The 27,501-nt window shown below is 38.9% G+C and overlaps 3 protein-coding genes across 3 annotated transcripts; all 3 read right to left on the bottom strand.

The window, feature by feature from the left end:
- Nucleotides 1–818: 818 nt before the first annotated feature.
- LOC126802776 (glucan endo-1,3-beta-glucosidase) lies at nucleotides 819–2,782 on the bottom strand. The gene is made up of 4 exons (XM_050530479.1): nucleotides 2,519–2,782; nucleotides 1,426–2,402; nucleotides 1,023–1,329; nucleotides 819–934 (listed from the first exon to the last, which is right to left on the bottom strand). Exons 1-4 carry the CDS (start codon nucleotides 2,604–2,606, stop codon nucleotides 912–914), a joined length of 1,395 nt encoding a protein of 464 aa, XP_050386436.1. The 5' UTR covers nucleotides 2,607–2,782; the 3' UTR covers nucleotides 819–911.
- A 3,335-nt stretch (nucleotides 2,783–6,117) lies between these two features.
- LOC126802812 (thylakoid lumenal 17.4 kDa protein, chloroplastic) lies at nucleotides 6,118–7,714 on the bottom strand. Its single transcript, XM_050530520.1, has 3 exons — nucleotides 7,626–7,714; nucleotides 6,574–6,820; nucleotides 6,118–6,463 (listed from the first exon to the last, which is right to left on the bottom strand). The coding sequence occupies exons 1-3, from the start codon at nucleotides 7,638–7,640 to the stop codon at nucleotides 6,240–6,242; spliced, it is 486 nt and encodes a 161-aa protein (XP_050386477.1). The 5' UTR covers nucleotides 7,641–7,714; the 3' UTR covers nucleotides 6,118–6,239.
- Nucleotides 7,715–16,304: 8,590 nt separating this feature from the next.
- LOC126801622 (uncharacterized) lies at nucleotides 16,305–20,310 on the bottom strand. Its single transcript, XM_050529039.1, has 8 exons — nucleotides 20,170–20,310; nucleotides 18,511–19,755; nucleotides 18,319–18,409; nucleotides 18,013–18,170; nucleotides 17,858–17,909; nucleotides 17,679–17,758; nucleotides 17,461–17,554; nucleotides 16,305–17,316 (listed from the first exon to the last, which is right to left on the bottom strand). The coding sequence occupies exons 2-8, from the start codon at nucleotides 19,630–19,632 to the stop codon at nucleotides 16,781–16,783; spliced, it is 2,133 nt and encodes a 710-aa protein (XP_050384996.1). The 5' UTR covers nucleotides 19,633–19,755; nucleotides 20,170–20,310; the 3' UTR covers nucleotides 16,305–16,780.
- Nucleotides 20,311–27,501: the final 7,191 nt, after the last annotated feature.

A 27,501-nucleotide genomic window follows, 5' to 3' on the forward strand; every position in this document is an offset into this window, starting at 1 on the left:
TAAGAGTTGACATCTCCCGGATCGACTAGGATAATGATCTTTTTTCATAAATCACCATTCATTATCATCTCCAAATAGACAAGAGACTGATACATAACATATGACTACTCATTCAATAATTTTGACATGAGTTATTTATTATGTGACTACGACTTATTACCATAAGTGTAGGACATTATTCTAAAATAAAACAAATTTTAAATTTTGTTCTTTACCCTTAACATTAGGGCATACTTTAACATCAGATTAAATCAAACTAGCAACCACAACTTGGTCGTTGAAAATCGTATTTCTTCAATCATCTAATTAGCCTAAACAACCATGAATCACCGTATCATGATTTTGCCACTTCACACCACTTCATTACTTACCTCAAAAACAATAAGATACTAGAAATTACATATGTGATTAATTGTTTCTTCTTCTTCGATATATAGTTGATATCCTATGTGTTTTTCTATTCACACACTCTCTCCGTGATGAGAGCCAATCATAAAACAAATTTAAAAAGTGAATTTGTAAATTCAATTAAATTCTAGTATTAAAATAATGAAATGGGTGTGTTAATAGCGTAACGCTATATATGTGTGCCATATTAGTAATTTTTTCTGGATATTTTATACTTGAAGTGCCATTTGTTCAAGCAGTATCTATAAGACTATAATTAGAATCATATGTGAAATTTCAACTAGTGAACTAATAATCAGCTCTAACATGCACGAACAATCATATATATAGACCTCATTTGTCAATCTCCATCACTTACAAATAGTTATAGTTTAACCAATATACTCTAAATGTCATCAATTAAATTTAAATTAATGTCTATAGAATATAATACATAGCAAAAACAGAAAGAGCTATTAACATTATGGGGTATCTTCTGTAATGCATTGCATTGTTCTCCATCATCAATACTTGCATTTTCCATAACCTGGCATTGTAAATATCCCAATTCGGCGGTTACAACAACAATGAAGAATTTGATTAAAACGGGAGGAGAAGAAAGAAGAAGAACTTACTTGGATCAGCAGTGGTGGTGGCTCCTGTTTGCTCAAAATCGCAATCATAGTTGTTCCTTCCCATTGCTTGATAGTACATGTTCATGGCATAAGCTGCATGACCTCTCACTGTGTTGGGCATAAAGCACGGCCCACCTTGTTTAATTGGGCCACAGTCTAATCCGAGCCCACAAACGTAATCAATATTCTTCTGTAAGGCCTCTATGTCAGCTCCCGTTTTAGGCAAACAATATTGTTTCCCTCCATGTGGTGGCAATGGCGCTTGGTGTGGGTTTGGGCTTCCATTTCCCGATATAGACGAACTAGCCTGTCAGAATCAAATCCAAAAACCGATCAAGCATATACAAAATTATGGCATAAAAAAGGGAACGATTTAGTTTGCTTATCAGTTGTCGCCAGCTACCGTGTGCCGGAGGATGCCGACATTGTATACCGGTGTCATGTCAGGTCGGAAAAGCCCGAAATTTCTCTCGCATGTTGGGCCAGGCTTGAGATTTTCATTGAAGAGAGCAAAGATGTAAGTCTCAAATGTCCGATTTGGCATTAGTGGGGTGCCATTTCCGGATGTCACGTGACGAATGAGATTTTGGTTGTAGTCCGCTGCGCTGTTTGGATCAACGCCAACTTGGCCGGCATCACCCTTGGAAGGCCAACCCGTTTCAGCTATAACAATTTCGAGATCCGAAAAGCCCACTATCTTTAAAGCTGAATATATAGCATCTAATTGTGCATCCAACATGTTGGTGTATAGGAGTTTAGTATTGGGATCAACCACACCGGTATTTGGCCGGAAAAGTGCGTAATCAAGCGTGTCGGCCGAGTATCCGAAATAGGGATACGGGTTAATCATGAAAGGAGCCTTGGTGACTCTCAAGAAAGTGAGTAGTGGTTTAAGTACATGGGTGTCGTAGCCTTGCCTAAACTTACCTGAGGATGGTGGGCTTGAGCTTGAAAGAATGCCTAGAGAATGCGGGGTAGAGACTTTGATTTGTCGGTCTAAGGATGCTTCTACAAGTGCCATGTGAAGGGTTTGCATGGCAGGGACTAGGTTCCCAATGAACAACTTGTTAGTGGTGGAGAGTACTTCATTTCCTACTAATATGCGGACTATGTTGGTGGCCGGGGTGTAAGGTATGACATTGGTTTTGAGCCAATTTTGAGTAAACCTTAGTTTGGTGAAGTGGGGGATTTGGTCATTGGGGATAGTGATTGTTAGTGGAATGCCTGAATGAGCAAAGGCTTGGAGTATCTGAGGGTTGGTGTCGAAGAGCCTAACACGGTTGATGATGGTGGATTGTAGAAGGAAGTGCGCGACTTGGGACGGTGGCGGTAGGTCATTAGCCACCGTGCCATAGTTCACTCCTATAGATCCCTGCACTCCTAGCAACCATTAAGATAAACAAAGAAATGCTTTTCAATTAGTCATTAGTTCGTTTGGAAATGTCTAACATATCTATAGCATGAGGAATGAAGATAGATTGGCTGATGAGGCATACCATGAACATTAAAGATTGAGACAATAAACAACACAACTATGGTGGTTATTCCTCCAGTTAATGCCAAATCGGACCGAGGATTTGCCATGATGAGTAGTAATTATCGATATCTTGGGGACGTGAAGAAAATGAATAATGGGGTACATGAATATGTCGGGGGTAGCATCGGTGAAGTAGAAGTATTTGAGCTCTAGATACTTTACTTTGGAATCGGGCGAGTATGATCGATATAACGTACGTTAGCTAGCTTGTCGCCCAGGGTTATGTAGAACTGTGCATGTTTCAGGAACTCTCCTTTTGAATAAGTTCCATATATCACAGTTCTTATCATCTTCAGTTGTTTATTATTTATGCCCCCTAATATAATGAGGAGATTTCCTTTTGGCACAGCTTAGTGTCGTCTGCTAACCAAACAAATTCTCAGTTTGGTGTTGCTAGTTGTTAGTAAAGCTAAGGTAAATCGTTTGGGTACTTTGATTTGAAAGTGGGGAGAGAATTATCTTTACTTGCCATGATGGAGAAGGAATTTGCAGAATGAATTAAAGCAAACCCACCAGCTTTTCCAACCTAGATATAGAATTAACTTTTATGTATGAGGTATGGACCAATAAAAAAAAACACTACAACACTAGGAATGCTAGAATGAGCTGAAAAAAAGAATCCGTTTCAGTCAGCAAAGATGCATGCTGAGGTTCGAATAAAGTAAAAACATAGATTTCACTGATCTAGATCGTTCATTTCAAAGTTAATGGATGATTACAAGCAGGTTCAATCTGAAAGATATGAACCTACGTATGTTGAAATCATCTATATGATTAGATTTTTACGTACGTATATCTATATTAGCACTGATCTACATGTATTAAGCATATTGATGAGAAAAATGATTTCCATGAGCTCACGAGGATATCAAAATTAAGCTGATTAAGCTAGCTCTTTTTAATTGATACATCCGCCAGCTAGATACTTAATATCTTTTTCTTTTGATGTAAGAGTTAGTGCGGCCGCCCTCAAACATTCATTAATAACAACCATTGAAGATAAGGGGTGATGTGAAGTTTTAACATCTGATTAGAAAGACTTGACATAATATCAAAGATTCATACAAATAAATATCCAATAAAGCACCAACTAGTAAAAAGTAGTACACTAATGACGACTATTTTGTTTTCGAACAATAGTAACATGGTGGAGAGATCATTAGATATGTAACCCAATCAATGATGAAGAAACAATTACATATCATAATGTCTAATAAAGCAGTTTTCCAACTATGTTGCCACCAGAAAATAAATCTAACGACACTTAATCTCACCCTGCCAGTAGGCGTTAACGACCATTTGACGAAATAAGAAACTCGCCGCCTACTTAGGGCAGACAAAATACAAAAGGTGCATACACAAACACAAGATTCGACTACGCCTACATAACTTATGTAGGAAATTATTATGCACCGAAAGACTTTATATCTTTTGATCATTAAGCTGAAGAAACAAAAGATAAGTATTATCGTAAATATATATATATATATATATAATTAACCCTTATATTAGCCAATCAATTAATACATATATATGGTTATATACAAAAATATTTGTTATATATATATAACAAGAGAAAATGTACGTGAGGCTATTCGCTTATCTGTCATCATATATCTGCTTTCACAGATCTTAATTAGTGAAGCCAGCAAAGAAGCAGGCTCATCTCATCGTCGCTGCATATATGCTCTAATCAAGTAGTTGGATGCCATAATCGATCAAAACTTCCTCTAATTTTAACGTTGCTTGCTCAAATGAGTATCTCAGATTGATGAGCAGAAGCAGCACTAGCCAGCATGCACCAGCCGGCCGGCCGGCCAGTAACGCAACTGTCGCTGCTGGAATACTCATTTGAGCAAGAAATATTACGAAGAGGATCTCATACATGCTCCAAAGCTTCTCTCTCCCTCGATCTGAACAAGGAACCATAAGAGCTTTAGCTGCTAGTTCTACATACATGTTCAACTTTCAAGTTTGTATAATTTGTAGACAACATATATATAGGGCTACCGCTCAAACTAAGCTTAATTAGCTAAGCAACTGCCTTTGGTAAGTGGAGTGAGTAGGTCGAGGAGCTAGTGTGGAAGCACAGTAAGTGGGAGCTACCTTTGATTCTGAGTCGTTGAGTTTTATAATTCTACAACTTGATTACTAGCAGCTAGCTAGGTATGGAATAAAAGGGAAGATTGTTGGGTGTTTGTCTGGAATGGTGACTTGGACAGAGTGATTTGTCGGTTTATTTTTGACAGTCAGTTCAAAACTTCAAATGGACGATATGCATTGGATATACAGGTACTAGCTACATATTTAACTCACACCAATTCAACAGAGAATTTTAGGTGTTGATCTGGAATGGTTGGTACATGCATTTGGAATGTACATATGCAATCGGCAGCTAATTTCCAAGTTACATCAACCACCATTTTCAAACGACTTAGCACGTATTATACAAGGCTTAATAAGAATATTAATACGTTCATCAATCTAAAATATAAGGTCCTGCATGAAAAGTATTAATGTTGAACTTCAATTTCTTCCGTGCGGGGTTGCCTGCGTTTAGGGTCAGAGTGAAATTAGGTAGAAGAAACAATGAGAGGGAGATGACCGTAGATGACATGTCTAAAAGTTACAGACGAAATCGATCTACTAAGTATAAGCATCCCTAGTCACTTTCATATATAGTTTTGTTATTTTGCGGAGTTTGCAGCCGATCGATGTCTAGGGGTTTTGATGCGAGACGTCAAACACTCAAACTAGTACCTTGTTAAATGGAATCGTTGCTGTCAGGCCTCAACTAATTTGATCTGTGCCTCAAGAATGGATGGTCGATCACTTTCAGTCTTTCAAGAACTAGAAACTTCTCTAGTTGTTAACCAAGTACGTAGCTAGGGATGAGTTTATTTGCTTTTGAAATAGTACTAGCGGGGGTGATGGAGTGGGGAGTTGAGAAGTGAGAACATTGTCATCGATACTTGAAGCTAGCGAGCATTGGATTCTTTACATTCTCAAGATTCTTAACAATATTGTACGTGATTAATAAGAAAAAATTTGTGAATTACATGTAAAAATAAACTTTTTGAGAGGTTTAACTACTTGTATTTAGAGTAATTATTTTGTGTACCCGCCACACCACGTGACACTGCCATGTGGTGTACCAAACTAATCATATTACGCCATGGTATAATTAATATGCACGTGGTGAAATAATAAAAAATTATTTACATATAAGAACTAATCAGAAACAATCACAGTAACAAATGTAACAATAACATTAAGGGAGTACGCCACATGAGATATATAACATATAACATGTATGTATAATAATTTCTCCTTGTATTTGTTCAATTTTCTGGATTTCAAAGTTGGTTGGTGATGTGCATTCTGATCTAACCACCTCTTTCTTTCTCTAATGATTTGATGAACAGTTTTCAACGTAAATTCTTTTTGTTTTTGTATTATTCAGAATATTTTGTAAACATAGTCATAACAAAGAAGAAAAGCCTTTCCACTATATGCAACAACTTATCATACACAAATGCGGGCTTATATACAACACTTAAATTGCCAAAAAGTAAACTTGAAGTACATGAAGCAACCTCTGTCGCTTCTTCTTCAACAGACGAGTCTCTTAGTATCCGGTAACAAAGAAGCTCGACATACAATATATAGTGAGAAAATTGTTATCGGCACCCCAGAACTGCTCTTCCTTCTTCATTGATAGTTGTATTTCTACAAATTTTCTGAAGATCAATGTATCCTATAATGGTGTCCTCAAACACTGCATCCTGGAGTTGTGCATTATCAAAAGTGGAGCCTGATAACACAGTGATTACAAATAAAGCTCCTTGTAGATTGGCGCTCTCAAAGTTAACTCTGTCTAGAACTGCATTCGTAAAGTCTGTACCTGCAAAGCACAAAGATAATATGTTTGGACTCTCCATTATTGCTCGTTTTCATATTAACCAAATTTGATCTCATACGATTGACATATATGAAGATGGTAAGCAATCCTACCCTTGAAGCTAGCTTTTGCAGCATAAGCCTTTGACATTACAACTTCTGTCATGTCAGCACCATCAAACTTTGCCTCAGACATGAGTGCTGCTGCAAGACTCTTCCCCTTCAGGTTGACCTTTTCATTTGTGTAATCACAGAAGCGGAGATCAATTGCCTTGTCATAAACTCCATTTGCTTGACCTATTGTGTTACCAACAAATGCAACCTCACATCTTTTTGGGTCAGTTGACAATGGAGGCAGCCTCTGATTAATTGATGCAAACAAGTTCATTTTATCAGTAACCTTTCATAATCATAGGTCAAGGCAGAAACAAGTATCTAGTCTTCAGACTTCAGTTCATTGTTGTCATTAATATAAAATAACTACTTCTGGAGGGTGAAATTTCAGCTTTAACTAATCTAACATATATCTTGAGAGCTAAAATTAGCAGAAAATCAACTAGAATGCTAAAATTAGCAGGGTAGTGAAATGTGTTGCGAAGTATTAGGATTTCAACTCATACAATATAATTATACAAGAAGATCAGGATTTTTATACTGTTGATGCTACATAGGACGCAATTCCAAGCAAGGTTGCTAAAGTAGATTGGTATATACCTAGCCGGGTTTCAATGCTATTCTAAAACAAGGTTAATTTCTCGGATGTTTATATGATAATGATAAGCTCTCAACCACACTTGCTACGAAGGCCACACTCAACAGATTCTCACGATATCAGACATTCAGATGAAGTTGCATATAAAAGTGTATTTTCTAGACCGACCAACTCTTCTATCAGCTTGTAAACATAAAGAATTTAGGCTCTTAGCTGGTTGTATGTCCTATTTTGCTTGATTCTTTTATTATCAGTAACTTTCAGATTGTTATCTTAAATTTTGATCTCCAACTGACATTTCAGTTGTCCACTAATATATCTCCATATTATGGAAAAAGATACATAGAACCGTTAGTAATTGCTAATTGATAAGTTGGCAACCTAAGGTTCCTTCATCAATAAATTAAGAGATTAATTCAGTCCAGTAAAGTCAGAAGGAGACTGTGCTCTAAACCTGATTAGCAGCCATAACAGGCGAGGCAGTAGTTACAGCCCAAGCAGCAAGAATGCCACAAGCTACATTCTTTAGCTGCTTCAGTAGAAAAGGTATATATTCTCTCTTAATTGATATGAACAATTACAAGGTATTTATAGAAATCTAAATTACTATTTATCTAGTATGAAACCAAATACAGATTTGTCAATTAGTACGTCTATAGATTTGGTTGGTGAGATCTGTTTGTTGTTTGTTGACTCATGCTAACACTCCCCCTCAAGTTGGTGCATACATATCGACCATGCCCAACTTGCTAAGTGAGTCATAAAAAACCTTCTTAGATACTCTTTTTGTGAGTATATCTGCAAGTTGCTCTTCCGAATGAACAAAAGGAAAGCTAATGATCTTAGCATCTAGCTTCTCTTTTATAAAGTGACGATCAACCTCCACATGCTTTATACGATCATGTTGTACATGATTATGTGAAATATCAGCAGCTGCCTTGTTGTCATAGTACAACTGCATAACATTCTTAGGCTTAACACCCAAATCTTGTAGCAAATTTCTAAGCCATAACAACTCGCATACTCCCTGAGCCATACCTCTCTGTATTCTGCTTCAGCACTAGATCGAGCTACCACCTTTTGTTTCTTACTCTTCCAAGTAACAAGATTACCCCCAACAAAAGTAAAGTACCCTGATGTGGACCTCCGATCTGTAATATTTCCAGTCCAGTCTGCATCTGTGAAACCACAAACCTCAATGGTATTGTTGTGATTAGAAAACATTACTCCTCTTCCTGGAGCTGACTTCAAATACCTCAAAATCCTCACAACAGCATCCATGTGATCCATACTGGGATTATGCATGAACTGACTTACTACACTTACTGCATACGCAAGATCTGGTCTGGTATGTGACAAATAAATCAGGCGTCCAACTAGCCTTTGATAACGAGTTTTGTCAGTAGGTACCTGATTTAGGTGCTCTGCTAATCGATGGTTTTGCTCAATAGGAGTATCAATTGGAGTGCAATCCAACATACCTGTCTCTGTTAGTAGATCAAGGATGTACTTCCTCTGACACAGATAGATACCATCACTTCCCTGGGCTACCTCAATGCCTAAGAAGTACTTGAGTGTACCTAGGTCCTTCATCTCGAATTTTGTGGCTAGCTGTTTTTGTAATCTGTCCACCTCAATAGTATCATTACCAGTAACTACCATATCATCAACATATATAATTAGGGCTGTTACCTTCCCTTGTTAATGTTTGAGAAATAATGTGTGGTCTGAATTACTCTGTCTGTAGCCAATTTTCCTCATGAATTGTGAAAATCTTCCAAACCAAGCACGAGGAGACTGTTTAAGACCATACAAAGACTTTCTCAACCTGCATACATAGTTATATGGAGAAGCTGCCACATATCCAGGAGGAAGATCCATATACACTTCCTCTGTAAGTTCTCCATAAAGGAATGCATTCTTAACATCAAATTGTCTAAGCGGCTAGTTTAAGGTAGCAGCAAAGGAGAGCAATACCCGAATAGTGTTCATCTTTGCAACAGGTGCAAAAGTCTCATCATAGTCTATGCCATATGTTTGGGTGAACCATTTTGCTACTAGGCGTGCTTTATACCGGTTTACTGACCCATCTGGATTATGTTTTACTGTAAACACCCAACGACATCCCACTGCCTTCTTGCCATGTGGTGGAGATACAAGCTCCCACGTATTGTTCTTATGTAATGCTTTCATCTCTTCCTCCATCGCTTTCCTCCATTTTGGATCTCCTAATGCATCCTGCACTTTGTTAGGTATTGATACAGCAGAAATTTGATTCACAAATGATTCATATGACTTAGACAATCTTTTAGTAGACATAAAATTTGCCACATGATACTTAGCTTTAGCCTGAAGGGTAGGTTCATATTTTTTTGTTGGCTGACTCCGAATAGACCTATTTGGTAGGATATATTGTCTACTATTAGCTTCACTAGTACTAGTCCCAATAGAATTACTAACCTCAGATAAGTGATCTTCTGTACCAGGGGAACGTTGGTCAGGGGTATAAATAACAGTAGGGGATGCAGTTGTGCTCTTAGCTTCCGGTACCTGAATCTCTGGAGTGTTTATACCAGAATCATCTGGTGGTGCATGTGTAGCTGACACATCAGTAATCCCAACCGAACCTGGCACCATATCTCCTGGCTGACTTGTCTCCCCCTTTCCATGATACAGTTCTTCAAAATATGAAATCTCCCCGTGAAGAGCAGTATCAGAAGACGTAAAATAGCTCATGTCCTCAAAGAAAGAAACATCCATAGTGACATAATACTGTCTGGTAGGTGGATGAAAGCATATGTACCCTTTTTGATGTCCTCATATCCAATGAACACACATTTAACCGCTCGGGCATCCAACTTAGACCTCTAATGTTTTGGAAGATGGACAAAAGCAACATAACCGAAAACACGGGCTGGAAGATTATGAAAAGAGGGTAAGGAAACATGGGAAGCAAGCACCTCATATGGAACTCTGCCTTCAAGGACACGAGATGGAAGATGATTAATGAGGTGAGCGGAAGTTATGACAGCATCACCCCAAAGGTATTTAGGCATATGGGCACTAAAGAGAATACACCGAGCCATATCAAGTAAATGACGATTTTTCTTTTCGGAAACTCCATTCTGCTCAGGTGTGTAAGGACACGTTGTTTGATGAACAATTTCGTGTGTGTTAAAAAACTCCTGAAAGACACGATTCACATATTCCCCCCCCCCCCCCCATTATCAGAACGAAGAATTTTAATTGTGGCATTATATTGTGTTTGGACAGTGGTATAGAAGGCTTGAAAAGCTAGAAAAACCTCCTTTTTCGTTTTTAGAAGAACAATCCATGAAAGACGTGTGCAATCATCAATAAATGACACATAATACCGTATTCCCAACACAGTAGATTCTTTGGAGGGTCCCTAAACATCAGAATGAATTAATTCAAAAGGAAGAATACTTTTATTAGAAGTACTAAGGGAATAAGTAGACCGATGACTTTTGCCCAAAACACATGTTTCACAACGAAAAACTGACTCATCCACACCAATAAACAAAGTAGGCATGGATTTTTTCATGACACTAAATGAAGGATGCCCCAAGCGACGATGCCATAACCAAACTTCACTTAGCTTATCAGAAGTGGAGAGCAAAGCGATCCGGGACTATGCCCCTGGTTTTTCCCCCGCATATGTCTGATCCAGATGAAACAACCTGCCCCGTAGATACCCCCGACCAATTAACTCCCCGGTGAGAAGATCCTGAAATATCACATACATGGGAAAAAATGTCACAGAGCACTTAGCTTCAGTGTTCATTTGTGGGACAGATATCAAATGATGAGATAAAGCAGGTATATATAAGACATTGTGAAGCTCTATTGTGGGAGTAATAGGAACTGATCCTTTTCCTAATACAGGGAAGGCCTCACCATTAGCATTAGTAACATATGGTACTGGTGGAGGAGATAATATAGTAAAATAAGATTTGTCATAAGTCATATGATCAGACGCACCAGAATCAATAATCCATGTATCAAAACCATCAAAGTGAGAAATATGTAAAGCCATACCAATCTTACCACGACCAGCTATTGATGCTATGGGTGTTGCTCCTCCTGCTGTATAATGATCATGTCCAACCACACCATAAATATCTGGTTCCTGGACCAGTTGAATAGCTGCTTTTGCCTTAGGACGATAATTAGGCATTTGGGGCCTAAGGTGTGGATACAACTTCCAACAGGTTGCATGAGCATGGTTTGTATCATGGCAATAAGAACAAGGAGGGCGGGGCTGATTCCCGAAACCTGGTGGTGGTCCACGGTGATGAAGTGAAGATGAAGTGGCCTGCTGAAGGGGTGGTGCTGAAGATCTAGCATGAATAGTAAGGCTGGAAACTTCAACTTGTGTCTGATGAAGACTTTCCTGGTGAGATTCATCCTTACGGATATAGATGAAAGCTGTAATTAATCTAGGGGGTTTGGTATGGCGGAGTAATTCCCCTTTCACACTGTTATGTTTAGTATCAAGACCTTTCAGAAAATGGTGGACTCGCTCAAGCTCTTTCTCACGTTGGTACCAAACAATATCCTCCTGATGTTTGATCATGCAAGGACGTTTCACATCAATCTCTGCCCAAATATTTCTTAGTTTGGTGAAATATTGCGCCACCGGTTGCCCATCTTGTTGCATCGCCAAAGCGGTGCACATTAACTCATGAACCTGTATGAAATCAGAATCATTAGTGTATAAACCTTCAAGTGTCAGCCATATTGCCTGCGCAGTGTCACATGCCTCCACCAAATCAATTATTTTGTCATTCATAGCTTTCCACAAGACAGACATCACAAGGCCATCATCATCGTCCCATTTAGTGTAGGCAATAATATCATCTTTACTAGGAGCCTGAGTGACTCCGGTTACATGCCCCATCTTGTGCATGCCGCAAAGATGAGCCGCCATAAGTCGCTTCCATTTACGGAAATTGGTTCCATTGAGTTTAGTACCCCCAAAGGACCCACTGTCAGAACTCTTGACAGATACTTCAAATTTCGGAACATCAGCTTCGTCTCCAGAACCCATTGGATAGGAAATGGAAAAAACAGAATCAGGATTTATGCAACGAAAACACCAAAAAACTGATAAGAACCTGTATTCGGTGCACGTTCACTGTCAGTGCACCTACACTGACATTAAAGAGATATGAATTCTGGGCCGGGTCGGATCTTGTGCGGGTCGGATTTGAAGCCGGGTCGGGCCGAACCCGGGATAAATCCGGGTCGGATCGAGTGGGCCGGGCCGCACAGTTTCTGGGCTGGGCCGAGTCGAGTTCGGGCCGGGTTTTAATTGAACCGGGTCGGGAGATGTCGATTTAGGGTTGATTTTCTGCGATTTGGGGTTGATTTTCTGCGATATGGAGGAGAACACGTCCGGTGAAGAGCGGCGACTGAGGAGCGGCGAGCGACGTCGGAGCGGGGGGCGCGGAGACAACAACAGCGGCACAGCGGTGACGAGAGGACGACGTCGGCTTGAGAGCGGAGCGGACGGCGTCGGGCCGAGAATCAGCGGGAGCGCTGGAGGAGTGTCGGCGACGTCGGGCTTGGCTCAGGTGAAGGGCGACGTCGGGGAGCGCCGGGGAACAGTGGTGATGGAGCGCCGGAGGGGAGGAGGCAGCGGCGAGCACGAAGGCAGTAGCCTGCCGGGAAAAAAACGGGGAAAAATTGCCCAGAAAAACAGAGCACGGAGGCTCTGATACCAAGTAGAAAATGTATATATTCTCTCTTAATTGATATGAACAATTACAAGGTATTTATAGAAATCTAAACTACTATTTATCTAGTATGAAACCAAATACAGATTTGTCAATTAGTACGGCTATAGATTTAGTTGGTGAAATCTGTTTGTTGTTTGTTGACTCATGCTAACAGCTTCTTCCGCTGAGGTAACTTTCCCTCTAGTTCAGGTACATCCATCGAAGCTGCAACAATCAACAAAGTTATATTCCATTTATTTGGTAAGAGAAACCAAAATCAAGGCAACAGTCTTTAAGTCAAAACCAATCTAATTTTTAGAGTTTCATCAAAACACTAAGTTATATATAAACAGAAAAGCTCACGAGTTTAATTAAGATGGATATCAGACAATGAGAAGAGCTTATTACCTGAGCAACAAACACGGAGAGGTGAACGGAACTCGAGTGCATTGAAACGATGACGTTTTGCCGGAGAGAACCGGGTCGACAATGGAATTGAAAGAGAAGCAGTCATTTTTTGCTTCCTCTCTTTCAATCTTCAACTCCTCATCCGTTATAGCTGTTTAGAAAGATCAACACCACGTGGCATGCCATGTGGGGCTTATGGCCAATCAAGTTTTAAGGCGCGATATTGCAAAGAGCGACATGTCGTAGAGAAATGGCATGCAAAGTCGGGAAGTCCATGCTACTATTGTGACACCCTGATTTGCATTCTAAGATCCTCAACCCAAGCTCTATGACTATACCATAAATTATTGTCTTCGATTTGTTGAGCTACAAATCGGGGCGTTACAACTGTTCTAGCCGATAGAAGGCCTTCGTCTTCGAGCCGATTTTTAACTGCCTTGAAACCTTGATCAAGATTGTAGAGTTACGAATGAGAGGGACCAACATGCAGCTGAAAATCTTAAATGGGGTATCAATTTATATGATTAAATCAAAGTTTGAGTTCAATTGAGATATCCTTTAAAGAAGAAAACTCTAATCGTCTAACATTTAGGGGATATGACGTAATATATATACTAAGCTTAAATTAGATAGGCCGGCAAAAATGAAACGATTACAAAAGTAGAAAGAGTCTTTTCCCTAATTGCAAGGATTAAGCAACGGCTGGCCATTGTTTCGCATACTAGACCTTCTCTCGTTGGTTCTGAGTTTCCCTTTCTTTCTGCCACTTCTTGCATTAAAACTCATACCCAAATTTGGCAAGGATTCGACTTTCGACTGCCCGCCGATCCGTTTTCTAGTAACGGTATCTCGTCGCCGGCAATGGAGAGCCAGCAGAACTCGTGTCTGAGCTGGCTGGGGACGCATGTGGCATCGGCATTCTTCACGTCGCTGGAGCGTTGCGCATGCATCAACCTCTCCACCCACGACGACAATGACTTCCTCACCAACCCAGAGGAGGCCCACGATCGCCCTCTCATGCTCTTCTCTCGCTCCGTCAACCTCAGCGATTACCGTCCCCAACTGTTCGTGCCGACCACGCCGACGACTCCCGGCCATCCCCAGCCAATCGACGTCGCTAAGCTTCCCGTCTGATGATAATGACGACGACGACGATGTAGTGATGGCGAAGCTGCATGTGGTTTGTTTTTGTTGCGCGCATGGCTTCGTATGAAGCTCTAGGTTTCTTTCTGTTTTTGTTTCGGTTTTGCCTGATTCGATTTGTGTGGATTTGTTGGCAATGCAATGCATGCACAAATTAAAGGTGATGGATGTAAATAAAATGGCATGGGGTTGATTTTGAATGCTTAAATGTTTGTAATTTTGTTCCATTACAATGCGGACCAAGAGGGTTCGTTGTTTTCAAGCTAGCACATTGGTCTTTTTTATTTACGTAATACGTACTGTTTTTGTATATAGAGTTGAGTTTTCTTTGATCAATTCGTACATGGAAACATCCCGTTCGATTCATTTGATTGATAGTTTCATATATGATCGCAGCAAATGAGCGAATGGTGGACAACATGAGTATCTAGAATTCAAGTTTAGGATCGAATTGGAATTAAGGCCTGAGTCTGTACGTGTCACACTGCCCTTTCCGTCCTACGCGACTGGTTCCAACGTGATTTGATGCAATACATTCTGCAATGCTAGATAATCCAGATACGTTCTTTCTCGCTCAATATCGAGCAAGGTATCAAGTGATGAAGCTTGTCTTGGAGATATGGAAATGAAGGAGCTAGCAGCCTCCATGCACACTCAACAGGCGGAGAGCTAATTGAGCTGAATTGAGACAGGTTTGGGACAGTGATTTCTGTTACAAACCTATTACTGGTTTACAGTCCACTAGCATTAGGGTATTGGACTTTCATCCTTAACCCGCAAGGAGTTGAATCCCAAACTTGGTTTTTCGGTTTTTCCTATCTATTAGCAGCCAAGTGATCTGTAAGTTTACCTCCTAATTGCTTTTGTCAGCCAAGGAATAGTCTTGTACCTTTTGTTTTCTTGTACTCAGCGGTTAGGACAAAGAAGAATATCAAGGTCCAATTATGATTGATCATAAATCAATGATGAGGAAAGTAGAATCTCAACGTCCAATAATAAGCGATCTCAATCAGAAGTTTATGGTCCATTTCTTCATAATTGGTCATTAATTTGTTCCCATTGTCTCGTAATAGTGGTATCCTTACCTGTAATATGCTCCACTGCTTTGATTTCTCACATGTTCTGCCTCTTGAATCTTGATGCTTTCAATTTTCTATACATTAGTCATTTCTCCACTGTTTGATTTGATTCTTTTCTTCTGTATGCATACATCTCTAGTGGCAAACCCCGTTCCGCATAAGTTATATATCGTAAGAACCGTGAAAAAACTACCCCAACGTGTACAGTAAGCTTAGGCAAACCCCAATCCCAATTGGTGGTTTTGCGAAATATCCAATTACATTGTTGTTCCAGATCGAGCAATGAAAATGTAGCAAAACTACATGAATATATGATTTACATGACCTAAAAGAAACTTGGAGTTGCATCATCAAACCCTCCAAGTAAACTCCTGTCAAGCTAACGAAACCCCCAACTACTGGAGTCGAATCTGAGGAACTGTTAGAGTAGGACTAAACTAAGGGTATAAATATACAATATACGTTAGCCAAAAAAGAACTCTACTGAAAGAGAACCCACTCTACTGAGTAGGGCATATGATATGGGCATCCCCAAGGGCGCTCTTGGAGCCTTGGATGGCCTGGTTAACCCACTCTGGCCGCTGAGATAACAAGCGACTTCAGGGAAAATGACGCCCTCCAGGCTCCAGTCACACTGCGAACCAAAGGTCACAGACCCTACCATGAGAACGTACACAAAATGGCAGACAAACAATTCAATAATTCTGTCCAGCCAGCATGACACTGTTGTGAAGTTCCCCACCATTTTTTTTCAGAAACAGATTCCAGCCACCAGCTCGTGATTCCCCTATCAAATCTCAGAGAACAAAAGAAGTTCTACAAGGCCCACAGAGCACCTGCATTATACAGGGATGATATCTCTAGATGAACTCTCCTAGCAAATGGCTTCCACAGCAAACCGGCAAGCCAAAAACATCCCACGGAGCCTCTATTAAGCCACTTGCTCATTCCGAAACGGATTATCTTGCAACCATCGAATCACTGCCACTTGTCAGGACATAAATCAGTCGCAGTCACCTCTGAAATCTGAGTAGGGACCCATTGAAGAAGCAAATACTCAAGTCCAACTATTGTGCACATGCCTGCTAGAGTAGTCAACCTGGACCTCCAGTGGCAATTGATGCTCATCAATCCATTAAATATGATCATTGTACTGGGATGATGAGCGCAATGTCAATCCTGTCCTGCAAATGGGATAGGAAACAATTCTTTGAAACCATGGTAGAGCAACTTTTGTATCAAATTGGTACCGGCAACCCATAATTGTGGAATGATTTGATCCTTCCATCCCAACCAGCAGTCACAATAACCAGACCCCATGCATGGGAACTTGATGTGCTCTGGCATGAAGTTCTGAAAAACTTGTACTCGGATCTGTGCATTGTGGATGACTTTGTCAGGGGGCTTGATGTAGGAAGCTTCTCCTCAGGCCAAGTCGCAGATCCTTTAGGAATAGACTCGAGGAAAGATTCTTGGCTCAGAGAAAAGCAGGCAGGTGAAGAAAAAGGAAGAGTTTCTGGACAATTATTTTCCACAACACCAAACTTCCCTTCATTTTGTAAGGCCTCACATTTCAAACCAGACCACGGTATTGCTACTGAAGCATCCATGGTGAACCGCTCACATGATTTAGTCTTTTTTACTTGAGAGAGAAAACCTTTCTCCTGATCACTGCAGTTCCATATATATACATTAGAATCCTCACTTGCTGATATTATATGTTTCCCATCTGAAGTAAAAGTCGCAGATCGCAGGTTAGCTGCATTCCGTAATCCTAAAAATAGACAAAAGATGTTTTTTAGCATAAATGAAATGTCATCTCACATCCAAAATCACAAACACATGGTCTAACATTATGTCAAAGCAGTGTAAAGTTTGTTTGCAGAATCTGTAAAATAAGCATACGAATTGTACATACCCTTGTATTTTCCAACCACATTCAGACCATGAAGGATCCTCACTTGTGAATCGGCGCAAGTGACCATTACCTTGCTAGGATCTTGTGGGAAAAACTGCATAAATAACATAGCTTAGAAAAAAAATGGATTCTTAAAGAACCATGTAAAGTTATTATTGTAAACTGACGATCACAAGAAACCAAAAGAGGACTACAGAGCAGTCAGGAGGAATTAGTACCTCAAAGCCTGTTATCTTTTTGCAGGGAGCCTTCTTTTTACTGTACAAACATATTTCAGCATCCATTTGCAGATGATTATCTGTTCCAGAAAACATAATCAATTCATCCATATAAATATAATTTCCTACATGATTAAAGTATCATATTTTGCAGCAGGGGGAATCATAACTAAGCATACCTGATATATTATAAAAGGTACATATGCCCGTCATCGACCCTACAATAGCTCCCTGAACAAGAAATCAATAGTACTGGTTAACATCAAAGAACAATGAGCATACATCATATTTCTAGTTTTCTACATGATGAAAGGGCAAGAAAATCACCACAAACCTGCCCATCAGGGCGATAGCACACCGCAGAAACTATATCTCGTACATCACTATAATCAACTACTTGACAGCAAGGAATTCCCCAAATGCGAACTTTGCCATCTATTGAACCACTGATGAAGTAATTTTCATCCACAGGATTGAATTCAACACAGGTCACTGCAAGACCACAACATAAACAATAGAGTTAAGAGCTAAATTCAATATAACACATATAGTTAGGATCTCCCTATTGTATAAGCATTCTCGGGTACTGACTCAACAAGCAAATATATTTCAAACGTAAGTATATTAGCCAGAAACGCACCATAATTACTATGTGCAAAGACTTTAAGGCAATCAGTGCATCCCACTTGCCATAGACGAACAGTTTTGTCAACAGAAGACGACAGTAGATACTGCATTACAAAAACAATCAACATGATAGAGAATTAAATCTGTCATATTTTACTGAATTAAACTCCTGAAATTGTTAATTGCAAATCAAATAATTACTTACATTGTTCCTAGACCAGGAGAGTGCCAAAATTTCACCAGCATGCCCATGAAACTCATGCAATGGTTTATCAACTATCCGAAAGAGTTTAGGGGGAAAGATAATACATGCTGAATCTGATGTTTTCCTCATGCTACGTGCTTTACTCACTTTCTCTTTATCCTCAAATAGTGGATTCAGTTCTGAGAGATGATTTACGGTGAAGTATATGCAGGACGGATCAATCTCGGGGATGTCAAGTTCATTGCACCTCTGATTCTCTACCACTTGCCAGACTCGCACAATCCCATCTTCACCAGCACTTGCTAGGTACTGTCCATCAGGACTAAATTTCATGGCAGAAATTGAACCCTCATGGGCCTGGATATCCTGCCCCATGTAAAGAGCTGAGAGTTCTTTCAACCGCTTCCTGGAATGACGAACCTTCATTCTGTGAGATCTTATCCCCATAATTATATCATCATCATTCTCCGGCGACCTGTCAGCAACCCCTGGCTTCTCATCAAGGCATGCCATGGACCGCAATCTACTCAACCACTTCTTCTTAACTCTCCTCAGTACCGTCTCCTTACCACTAATCTCTTCAGTTCGCCTTTCACTCAGTTGATGAGACAAAGAAGACGATGAGAATGAAGCACGCTCAGACTCTTCAGTAACTTCTCGACCTCCACTGATCCTCCCATCCTGCCCTACTTCATCTCCATTAAACTCCATTCTCCCACTCAAATTCCCATCCCTGAATTCATTAGCCCAGAATGACATTGAAGACCGACTTGAAGAAAACTCACCTTCAAAAGATAAGGATCTCAACACAGCCCCACTACTCTCTCTAACTCTACCTATCTCCCCCGACACATCACTACACACTTCCACCAAATTCTCCCTCACAATTTGACCTGCACTAACTTCCATCCAATCCAGAAACCTAACACGACGCTCCTTCACACTCCCGGGGCTCCTCACCCACACATCGTAAGGAAAACTATCCCTCACCCAACTCACAGCACTTGAACTCGCATCCAACACCTCACTACTCTCACCACTCGCATCAGACACTGATGCAACATCCTCCCGGGCATCGAAAAACCCGAATTCATCTTCACTAAGGCTCCCCATTGTATTCATTTCAAGTAGCTCAACCCATGAAATCCCACATCAACAGACCAGCATTATAAACCCCCCAACACAGCCTTCCCCAGGAAATCTATATCCCCCTCCAGACAAGCAACCCCAGTTGAGTAAGGTTAACTACAAAATAAAATAAAAACACAATTAACAAAAAAAACACAACACAACACAGAAACCAAGATCAGTTCAACAGAAACACCACTTGCTAATGTAAACAGACATGAAGATGATAATAATAACAATAAAACAAAAACCAAGAGATCCAACATGGATCCCAATCCACACCCACTGAACCTGGCCTCTCTTCTCTTCCCAACAATACAAACACCAATTGATACATCTAAACAAAACAAGACCACCACATGTAGAAACAACCCAAAATTCTCCCAACACCACTCGGCACAAAAACAAAAACACAAACCCAATTGGGGTTGTCATATAATTCTCATTTTAAACATATGAAACCAAAACCATAATGACAATAGTGAAATTGTACGAATGAAAATACAGAAGGGTTATAAAGAAGATGATTACATGGGTGAGGGAGGAGGGTCTATGAGAATTGTTGGGCAGTGAAGAGGAGGGCAGAGATCGAAGCAGCCATGGGCAAATAGTTGGGAGCTTTCCCTCTTCGCTCTCTCTCGAGGAAGCAAAGAAGCACTAGGCAGAAATATGCGGAGGAATTTAATAATCAACCGGAAATTACTAGCATTTATTTCGGAGATTAAAAAAATTAAAAAAGGAAAAGGAAAAATGGGAGAGACAATGTGGCCAGGGGTAGAACAGGAAATGGTGCCCCATGTACCTTGATATTCGCGAATCGAAGGCCCGAGATACGAGACTTCGAGACTACGATGGTGTTCTTCTGTGTTCTCTCTCTAGAGTCTCTTCAATGATATAAAGATTTGTAACTTCACTAATCCAGTAATCACTTCACTAATTAATTTGGTGTTAAAATTAGGGTACTTGTATTGTTTATTGTTTAGGTTACACTAGAGTAGTTTTTGTTGTTTAAGATATAGTTTTTTTCACCAACAGTCTCTCAACTCTGGTGTACCTACCAATGTGATACCTCAACTCTTAATCGTACCAATGTGATACCCAGACTCTAGTATTGCTATCATTGAAGTACTTCCGTCAGTTTTTTTCAACTTTTCCGTTATCTTGGTGACGTGGCAGGTACGTGAGGCCCACAAAGAGGGTTAAAAGACAAAATTAATCTCATCTGAGAGGAGCAATGTTTTTCCCGCCCTTTACCTTGAGAAAGACACCCAACAATTCCAATTTTGGCGCCAATTTTCACTACATACTCCTTAATTTGTGTCTAATATCTAAACTAAAGAACTACCGCCAACCAGTCGACCACAATCTGATAAAACCTAGATCAATCTCATTTTCTATTTTTACCCTAGCACTTGTTAAACTAACAGAATAAATATATAAATTTATATGGAACATCTCATTTCCACAATCTCATAAGAATATAGAAACACATAACTTAACGAAATTCAACTACATGTACCATTAGTTCTTACAAGCAAAAATCATGGCAGATCAACATAAAAGGTGGCAACTAATGGTACTTAAACATGTATTTGAATTTCGTTAAGTTATGTGTTTTTATATTCTTATGAGATTGTGGAAATGAGATGTTCCATATAAATTTATATATTTATTCTGTTAGTTTAACAAGTGATAGGGTAAAAATAGAAAATGAGATTGATCTAGGTTTTATCAGATTGTGGTCGACTGGTTGGCGGTAGTTCTTTAGTTTAGATAAGAGACACAAATTAAGGAGTATAGAGGGAAAATTGGCGCCAAAATTGGAATTGTTGGGTGTCTTTCTCAAGGTAAAGGGCGGGAAAAACATTGCTCCTCTCAGATGAGGTTAATTTTGTCTTTTAACCCTCTTTGTGGGCCTCACGTACCTGCCACGTCACCAAGATAACGGAAAAGTTTAAAAAAACTAACGGAAGTACTTCAATGATAGCAATACTAGAGTCTGGGTATCACATTGGTACGATTAAGAGTTGAGGTATCACATTGGTAGGTACACCAGAGTTGAGGGACTGTTGGTGAAAAAAACTCTTTAAGATATACAACCTTCATGAAATCACCAACATCGGGTCATCGGCCATAGTGATTTAGTTATTAATTCATTTGGATTTCTTGTCGCATATTCATATGTATTGCCATTTTGGTTAGCTAATTACCAAATTGGTAGCTGCATACAATATATGTCCTTTGACACTAAATCTTTTTTTTTAGCATCGTTTTACCAAAAGGATTTAGAATGAGTGTAAGGTTGGTCACTTTCCACTTTCAAAAAGGCCCGGTTCTTGCCAATTTTGTTGACTTGTGAAGTCTAATTGAAGAATCAAAAATCATTGAACTAAAATGTGTAGATTTATGACCGTCAGATTAGTAATGCCATAGTAGTAGTCAATAGTCCAAATACATACAGTATGACCCTTATGTTTTATAGTATATATATTTTTAGTGCCTTGTATATAGTTCAATGACATATATTAGTGTTACACATTTGCCATCTTGCAAAAATAAAATTTACGGTTACAGTTACGAGTATGTAGAGCAGGGGATGGGGCTTGGCTTGTGATCCTTCCAGCTCTGCTCAATAACACTTGAAACCTGAAAGAGACTGACGGGTCAAATCTGGATTTTTTCCGGATAAATATTATATGGCATGGGTTCTGCATGGGTTTTCCACTCATGGGTTTTACTTTTATCTATTATCTTTTACCAAGAGGATTCCATAATTTCATGTTACTTTTACCTAGAGGAAAATTGAGAAAACTGAATGAGTTATATGGAACTGATCGACAAGTACCAACGTAAAACATGTGGTATATTATTATCTATTATGGATGAGAGTCCTCACAAGATATAGTTAACTCGAGCTACTAATGCATTGCATGCTTGACTTGAATTCAGATGGAGACATAGAGTAATCAATTAGAATTATAATCGATTAGAATTAATTTAAAGATTCACTAATATAATCAATGAGATTGAATACCAAAAAAAAGAATATTTCTTCTCGTGTTGAAGAATCTATTTCCGATTATGGTACGAATATACGATCTAATGTAACTCTACAAACTAAAAATAGGTAGTCGAGCAACTACTAATTACTATACTTGCATGAGTTTTTACTGTTTTTTCACTCAAATCTCAAACTAAGCCTACAATATAAGGTGTGATACACTGATACGAAAAAAAAAAAAATACACTGATACGATAGACATCGACTGTATAATGTTACCCGAATAAGCCACAAGAAACCCCAGAAGTCAAAAGGTGAAACACAATGATCGATCCATATTATAAAATGGACAAAGTAATTAGTAGTAAATTAGGTGAGTTTTGTCATTAGGTTTATGCTTGTCACCATTAGAGGCACACAAACCCACAATTCCTCAAAGTCCCAAAGTAAAAGGCAGCTTGTTTCCGCTAAACCAGGCAGTTTACTTGCAATCTCTCTTTAATATTGTTCAATTCCTCCAATGCAGAAGCAATTGTCAGCACCTACGTAACAGTATCACTACCTAGCTTAGTGCTTAATTAGCCTTTCTGATCCAATTCTTAAGTACTCGTTCTTTAGTCTCGGACCTACTCATTTCGTTACTGTAGCTCTGAGTTTTACAAAAGTAAACAGGAAAAATGACAGAAAGATCGAAATGAAAGGGAATTTATACTTACCTAATCAAAGTGATTAAGTGCTTGTTTAACTTTATCATATAAATGAGTTGATTATATATATATAGCTGGGTGCCCTTGGTAGGTCTCTGTGTGTAATGCCGGGCATTCGGGTAACCCAGCCGGCATCTTTTACTGCGCACAACGATGATTAATACGAGTCATGCTAAAGCTTGACACCCAGAACCTATACCAGAAAGACGCTCTTTCCCTTGTCTGCATAATAAAGAGAAACATGTTACACGTACATGAATCTTTCATAAGAGCATTTCCCGACTTTAATCAATTGGTGGCCAATTTTCTCAGATTGATTTCTTCAGCCTGCAATAGTACTCGGTTTCAGTGATTCGTGTCCGGTTTCCTTCCTTCATCAGTAAGTAGAAGCTTATGCAAACATGCACTCGTCATTTATGTAAAAGAAAAAAAAACTACAAACCCTTGAGGGTAAGAGTGTAAGTTATTTACATTATCCTATCTTGTGAATTATAACGGAGACTTCTCGTCTTTGATTCTCGATCGTATATCTACCTAACATAGACGATCGACGAGAAGGTTAATTATAACTATTCCTTAACAATTGTTCGTGAAATGGATAGACCAATTAATATATTAAGCATTCATTTGTTAATTAGCTAGCCTAATATTTCATGCAAATTGCAATTCCCAGTATTCAAGACTGGAGTAAACTTATCTGAAAAGGGGGGATGGAAACACGTAACGATGTTCGAGTATGCGCATCATGCATGATGCAAACTACTGATTTAAATCTACTATAGTTTAAGTTGTTTGCCTCTATTTGAAGCGATACATGTATAATCTAGTTAAAGTCATAATTGAGTATATATAGCAAGTAGCATATTTATATTATTCATGACGATCAAAACATTCGCTGCATATATGCTTAGAGCCTTAGAGGAAATTTGCGGTTCAAGTTATGGAATATCGATTTGACGTACAGTGTTCGATCTGTCCTCCACATGGGAGCAAAGCCAGAAACAAACCCTACGTGCCATGTGGCATGCACATAATGAAGTTGGTGTACGGTGTACCAACAATAAACACCACGACAAAACTTAATTAGCTAGCTAGCTAGGGTTTACTGGCTATCCAACTAACTACGCCCCAAGTGCATAACCAAAACTCTGTATCTTGATGAGTTTATAGTACTATGTATTTAGAACTTAGAAGTTGCGAATCAAAATCATCAATTAATGTAAAAAAGTGGATGTAATATAATTACTTCATCGGGTATGCCTTGAGACTCAAACAAAAGGATGCTCGTTTTTCTGGATCGAGGAAGATCCCCAGAGCACCACCCAAGATTCTTTCCCTTCTTATAATTTTCGTGAGAGTCCATGGTATTGGTATCGGTATCGGTACCGTGGTTTCTTCTACTAATTTGTAATATACATCTCTGGCCGGGTGGTTGACCCAAACTACCATATGTTATATACAAATATATAGGTGTTGGCCTCTATGATTTTAGTTTTCAAAACCAAATTGAGACAAACATTGTGCTCATGCATGGATCACACATAAAACTCCAACGAGTTCTCGATCTCCATCTGGGTTCGTGTGTGTACATACATGTATAATAAAGAACGGTGACATGTGTATGGTGCCTCACATCACTCCATATATATATATATATAGTTGATAGCTGACATAGATGAAATAATGTTTAAAATATTTTGTTGTAATTAACTTGATAATGGAGTATTTGTATATGTTGACGAATCTATAGTTGAGTGCAACTTATTCATTCTATCGTTGATGATTATGTTTTATGGATGACGTGTTGAAGTTGATAGCCGAAAAGGTTAATGATGATATAAAGTTTTGATTTCACGATATACAAATTACACATATGATATATCATACGTATAGCTTAACTCGATCTATCTATATAATTAAAAGAGGAATCTGAATTCGTGGTTCATGTTATTGATTCAATTATTGACCTTTTAGCTCTAGTTGCATAGTATTTCAATGAGAAGAAAACGAAAATAGAACACTGGATATATAGACAAAAATCGAATGAATATAACAAATCAATTGGGTTGTGTACGTGTGAACGCGATTTGTATGTCTCTTAGTGGAAATATCATATCGTTAAACAATAATCACATCTTATCACTGCAAGTTAAGCGTGCATATATATATATATATATATGATAATTTCCTTAATTCATGACTACATTGTTTCTAACTTTCTATTAAGGAGAAGACTATAGATGTGCATTGGTTTGGTATTACCGTATTAGACATCGATCGATCAATAACGTACATATCTGCAGATGTACTAGCTAGCTAGGCAGATGCATGAATGGAATATAACATACTTCATGACGAAATGTTGGTCTTCAATATCCAGTCGATCAAACAAAGTTGACTATTGAAAAATAGACATGTAATCAAATCTACACCAATATCTATTTCGAAACAATTAAGTAAAGTTTTCGATGATGACCAATTAAAGGGTGCACGAACCAAACCTTTCGATATGGGAGGCCGGCTCATCTCTAGCTAGCGTTCAAGAAATTAAAAGCAACAATCTGAAAACTACGAGTCTTCTAATCAAGTGGGATTATCATCACCGTCATATATATTGACATTGATATGTGTTCGTACGTGGTGTTGATATGGTCCTCACCATTGTTATGATCATACAACGTACCACGGCTATGGATATCGACCTGTAAATCTTCCCTACTAGAAAACTGAGTATTCTATATGTGAAATATAAATGGGGTACGTGAATTGTGATACATTTTGAAGATAGATAGATAGAGATGAGTGCTTGTGTAGAGACAGCTCTCCACCAAACAGGCTGGTGTAGGGTCTGTGATTGTATTGGTTCTATTTCCATGAAAATATATGTCAATTTAGGATGATGGGGATCTATTACCAAACTCTTTTATTTTCTTTTCTATATATATATATATATATATATATATATATATATATATATATACATGGCTTCGATCAATTATACACACTTTTCAAATACACAGATTGATTTTTTGACAAGTCACAGTTACATGTCGGTGGTCCAAAAGTTGTACGTACTTGAGATATTAAGAACTATTGGATCGATATATTATTTGAAATGCTCGAGTTTTGACAAAAAGAAAAGGCTAAAAGAAAGAAGATTAATGCCATTAATTTGGATTGGTTTGTCCTCCTTATGCATTGGCATATATATAGATAACTGTTGGACGAATAATTTGAGCTTATGATTTCGTATCCTCTTCCAAATAATCGAGATGCATGTAAATACCATTTTACTTTTATATATTGGACAAATAACTGCGCGCTAGTACGTACTATTTGAAGATTATTGCATGATATGATGAAGTTTGGAACATTTTTCGTAAAGGCTAATTGTAAGGATCATTATGCTCGTGTAATTTCACGCATAATTGTAATGACATTATGCGCCTGTATATATTGCGAGACGTTGTCAATCGAGTGTTTATGTTATATCAAATTTGATCTGCATATTTGTGCTTATTAATTGGCATCGAAATATAAAACCTCGTTTTCTGATGAAAAATCTCTGAGAGCAGATGTTTGGCTGGACCTCCTAAAGACCTAAACATCGAATCAAATAAGTACGATTAAAGTTCAGTTCATGCTTACGAATCTGATAAAAGGACCACATATTTAGGGCTCTATATACACTGATATTAAACCTGCATATATCAAACCCTAATCGATCTGCTGCACATAAAGATCATAAAGCTGATCCAGTGAATGCATGAGAGTATGACCACAGAACTGTGGGGATGCATCTCATCATCCCATCTAGCTAGATTTATCGCATGCAGCTGGCGCGCGCCCACTTTTCCGATCTCCTTTCTCTGTTTTCTCTGATCTCCTTTAAGTACTGGCATGGAATTTGAATGCTTCTGCCAGCTAGGGTTACACACGGTGTGGTTGTTACATACTACTACTGCAGCTTAATTAGCGCCTGAGTTTTTCTGGACCAGACTAGTGTTTATAAGAATCCTAGAGAGTTGTATGTTTGTGAAGAAAGATATATCTGTGCGCATTATGAGGTGGTCCTCGAGCTCGATGATGAAGAGTTATAAGTGTAGGTAAGGGGTCTCTCTCTCTCTCTCTCTCTCTCTCTCTGTGCTTTGCTGT

Source organism: Argentina anserina, chromosome 7 (assembly GCF_933775445.1).
Source record: "Argentina anserina chromosome 7, drPotAnse1.1, whole genome shotgun sequence".
Classification (NCBI taxonomy): Eukaryota; Viridiplantae; Streptophyta; class Magnoliopsida; order Rosales; family Rosaceae; genus Argentina; species Argentina anserina.

Excerpts from the sequence above, each read along its gene's own strand:
- LOC126802776 (XM_050530479.1), bottom strand. The coding sequence starts at position 2,606 with ATGGCAAATCCTCGGTCCGATTTGGCATTAACTGGAGGAATAACCACC. Across the intron at positions 2,403-2,518 it reads CTCAATCTTTAATGTTCATG|GAGTGCAGGGATCTATAGGA; the intron begins GTATGCCTCATC and ends AATGGTTGCTAG. Across the intron at positions 935-1,022 it reads CACCACCACTGCTGATCCAA|GTTATGGAAAATGCAAGTAT; the intron begins GTAAGTTCTTCT and ends TTACAATGCCAG.
- LOC126802812 (XM_050530520.1), bottom strand. Across the intron at positions 6,464-6,573 it reads TGCAAAAGCTAGCTTCAAGG|GTACAGACTTTACGAATGCA; the intron begins GTAGGATTGCTT and ends TGTGCTTTGCAG.
- LOC126801622 (XM_050529039.1), bottom strand. The coding sequence starts at position 19,632 with ATGAATACAATGGGGAGCCTTAGTGAAGATGAATTCGGGTTTTTCGAT. Across the intron at positions 17,910-18,012 it reads GCTATCGCCCTGATGGGCAG|GGAGCTATTGTAGGGTCGAT; the intron begins GTTTGTGGTGAT and ends TTTCTTGTTCAG. Across the intron at positions 17,317-17,460 it reads TGTGGTTGGAAAATACAAGG|GATTACGGAATGCAGCTAAC; the intron begins GTATGTACAATT and ends GTCTATTTTTAG.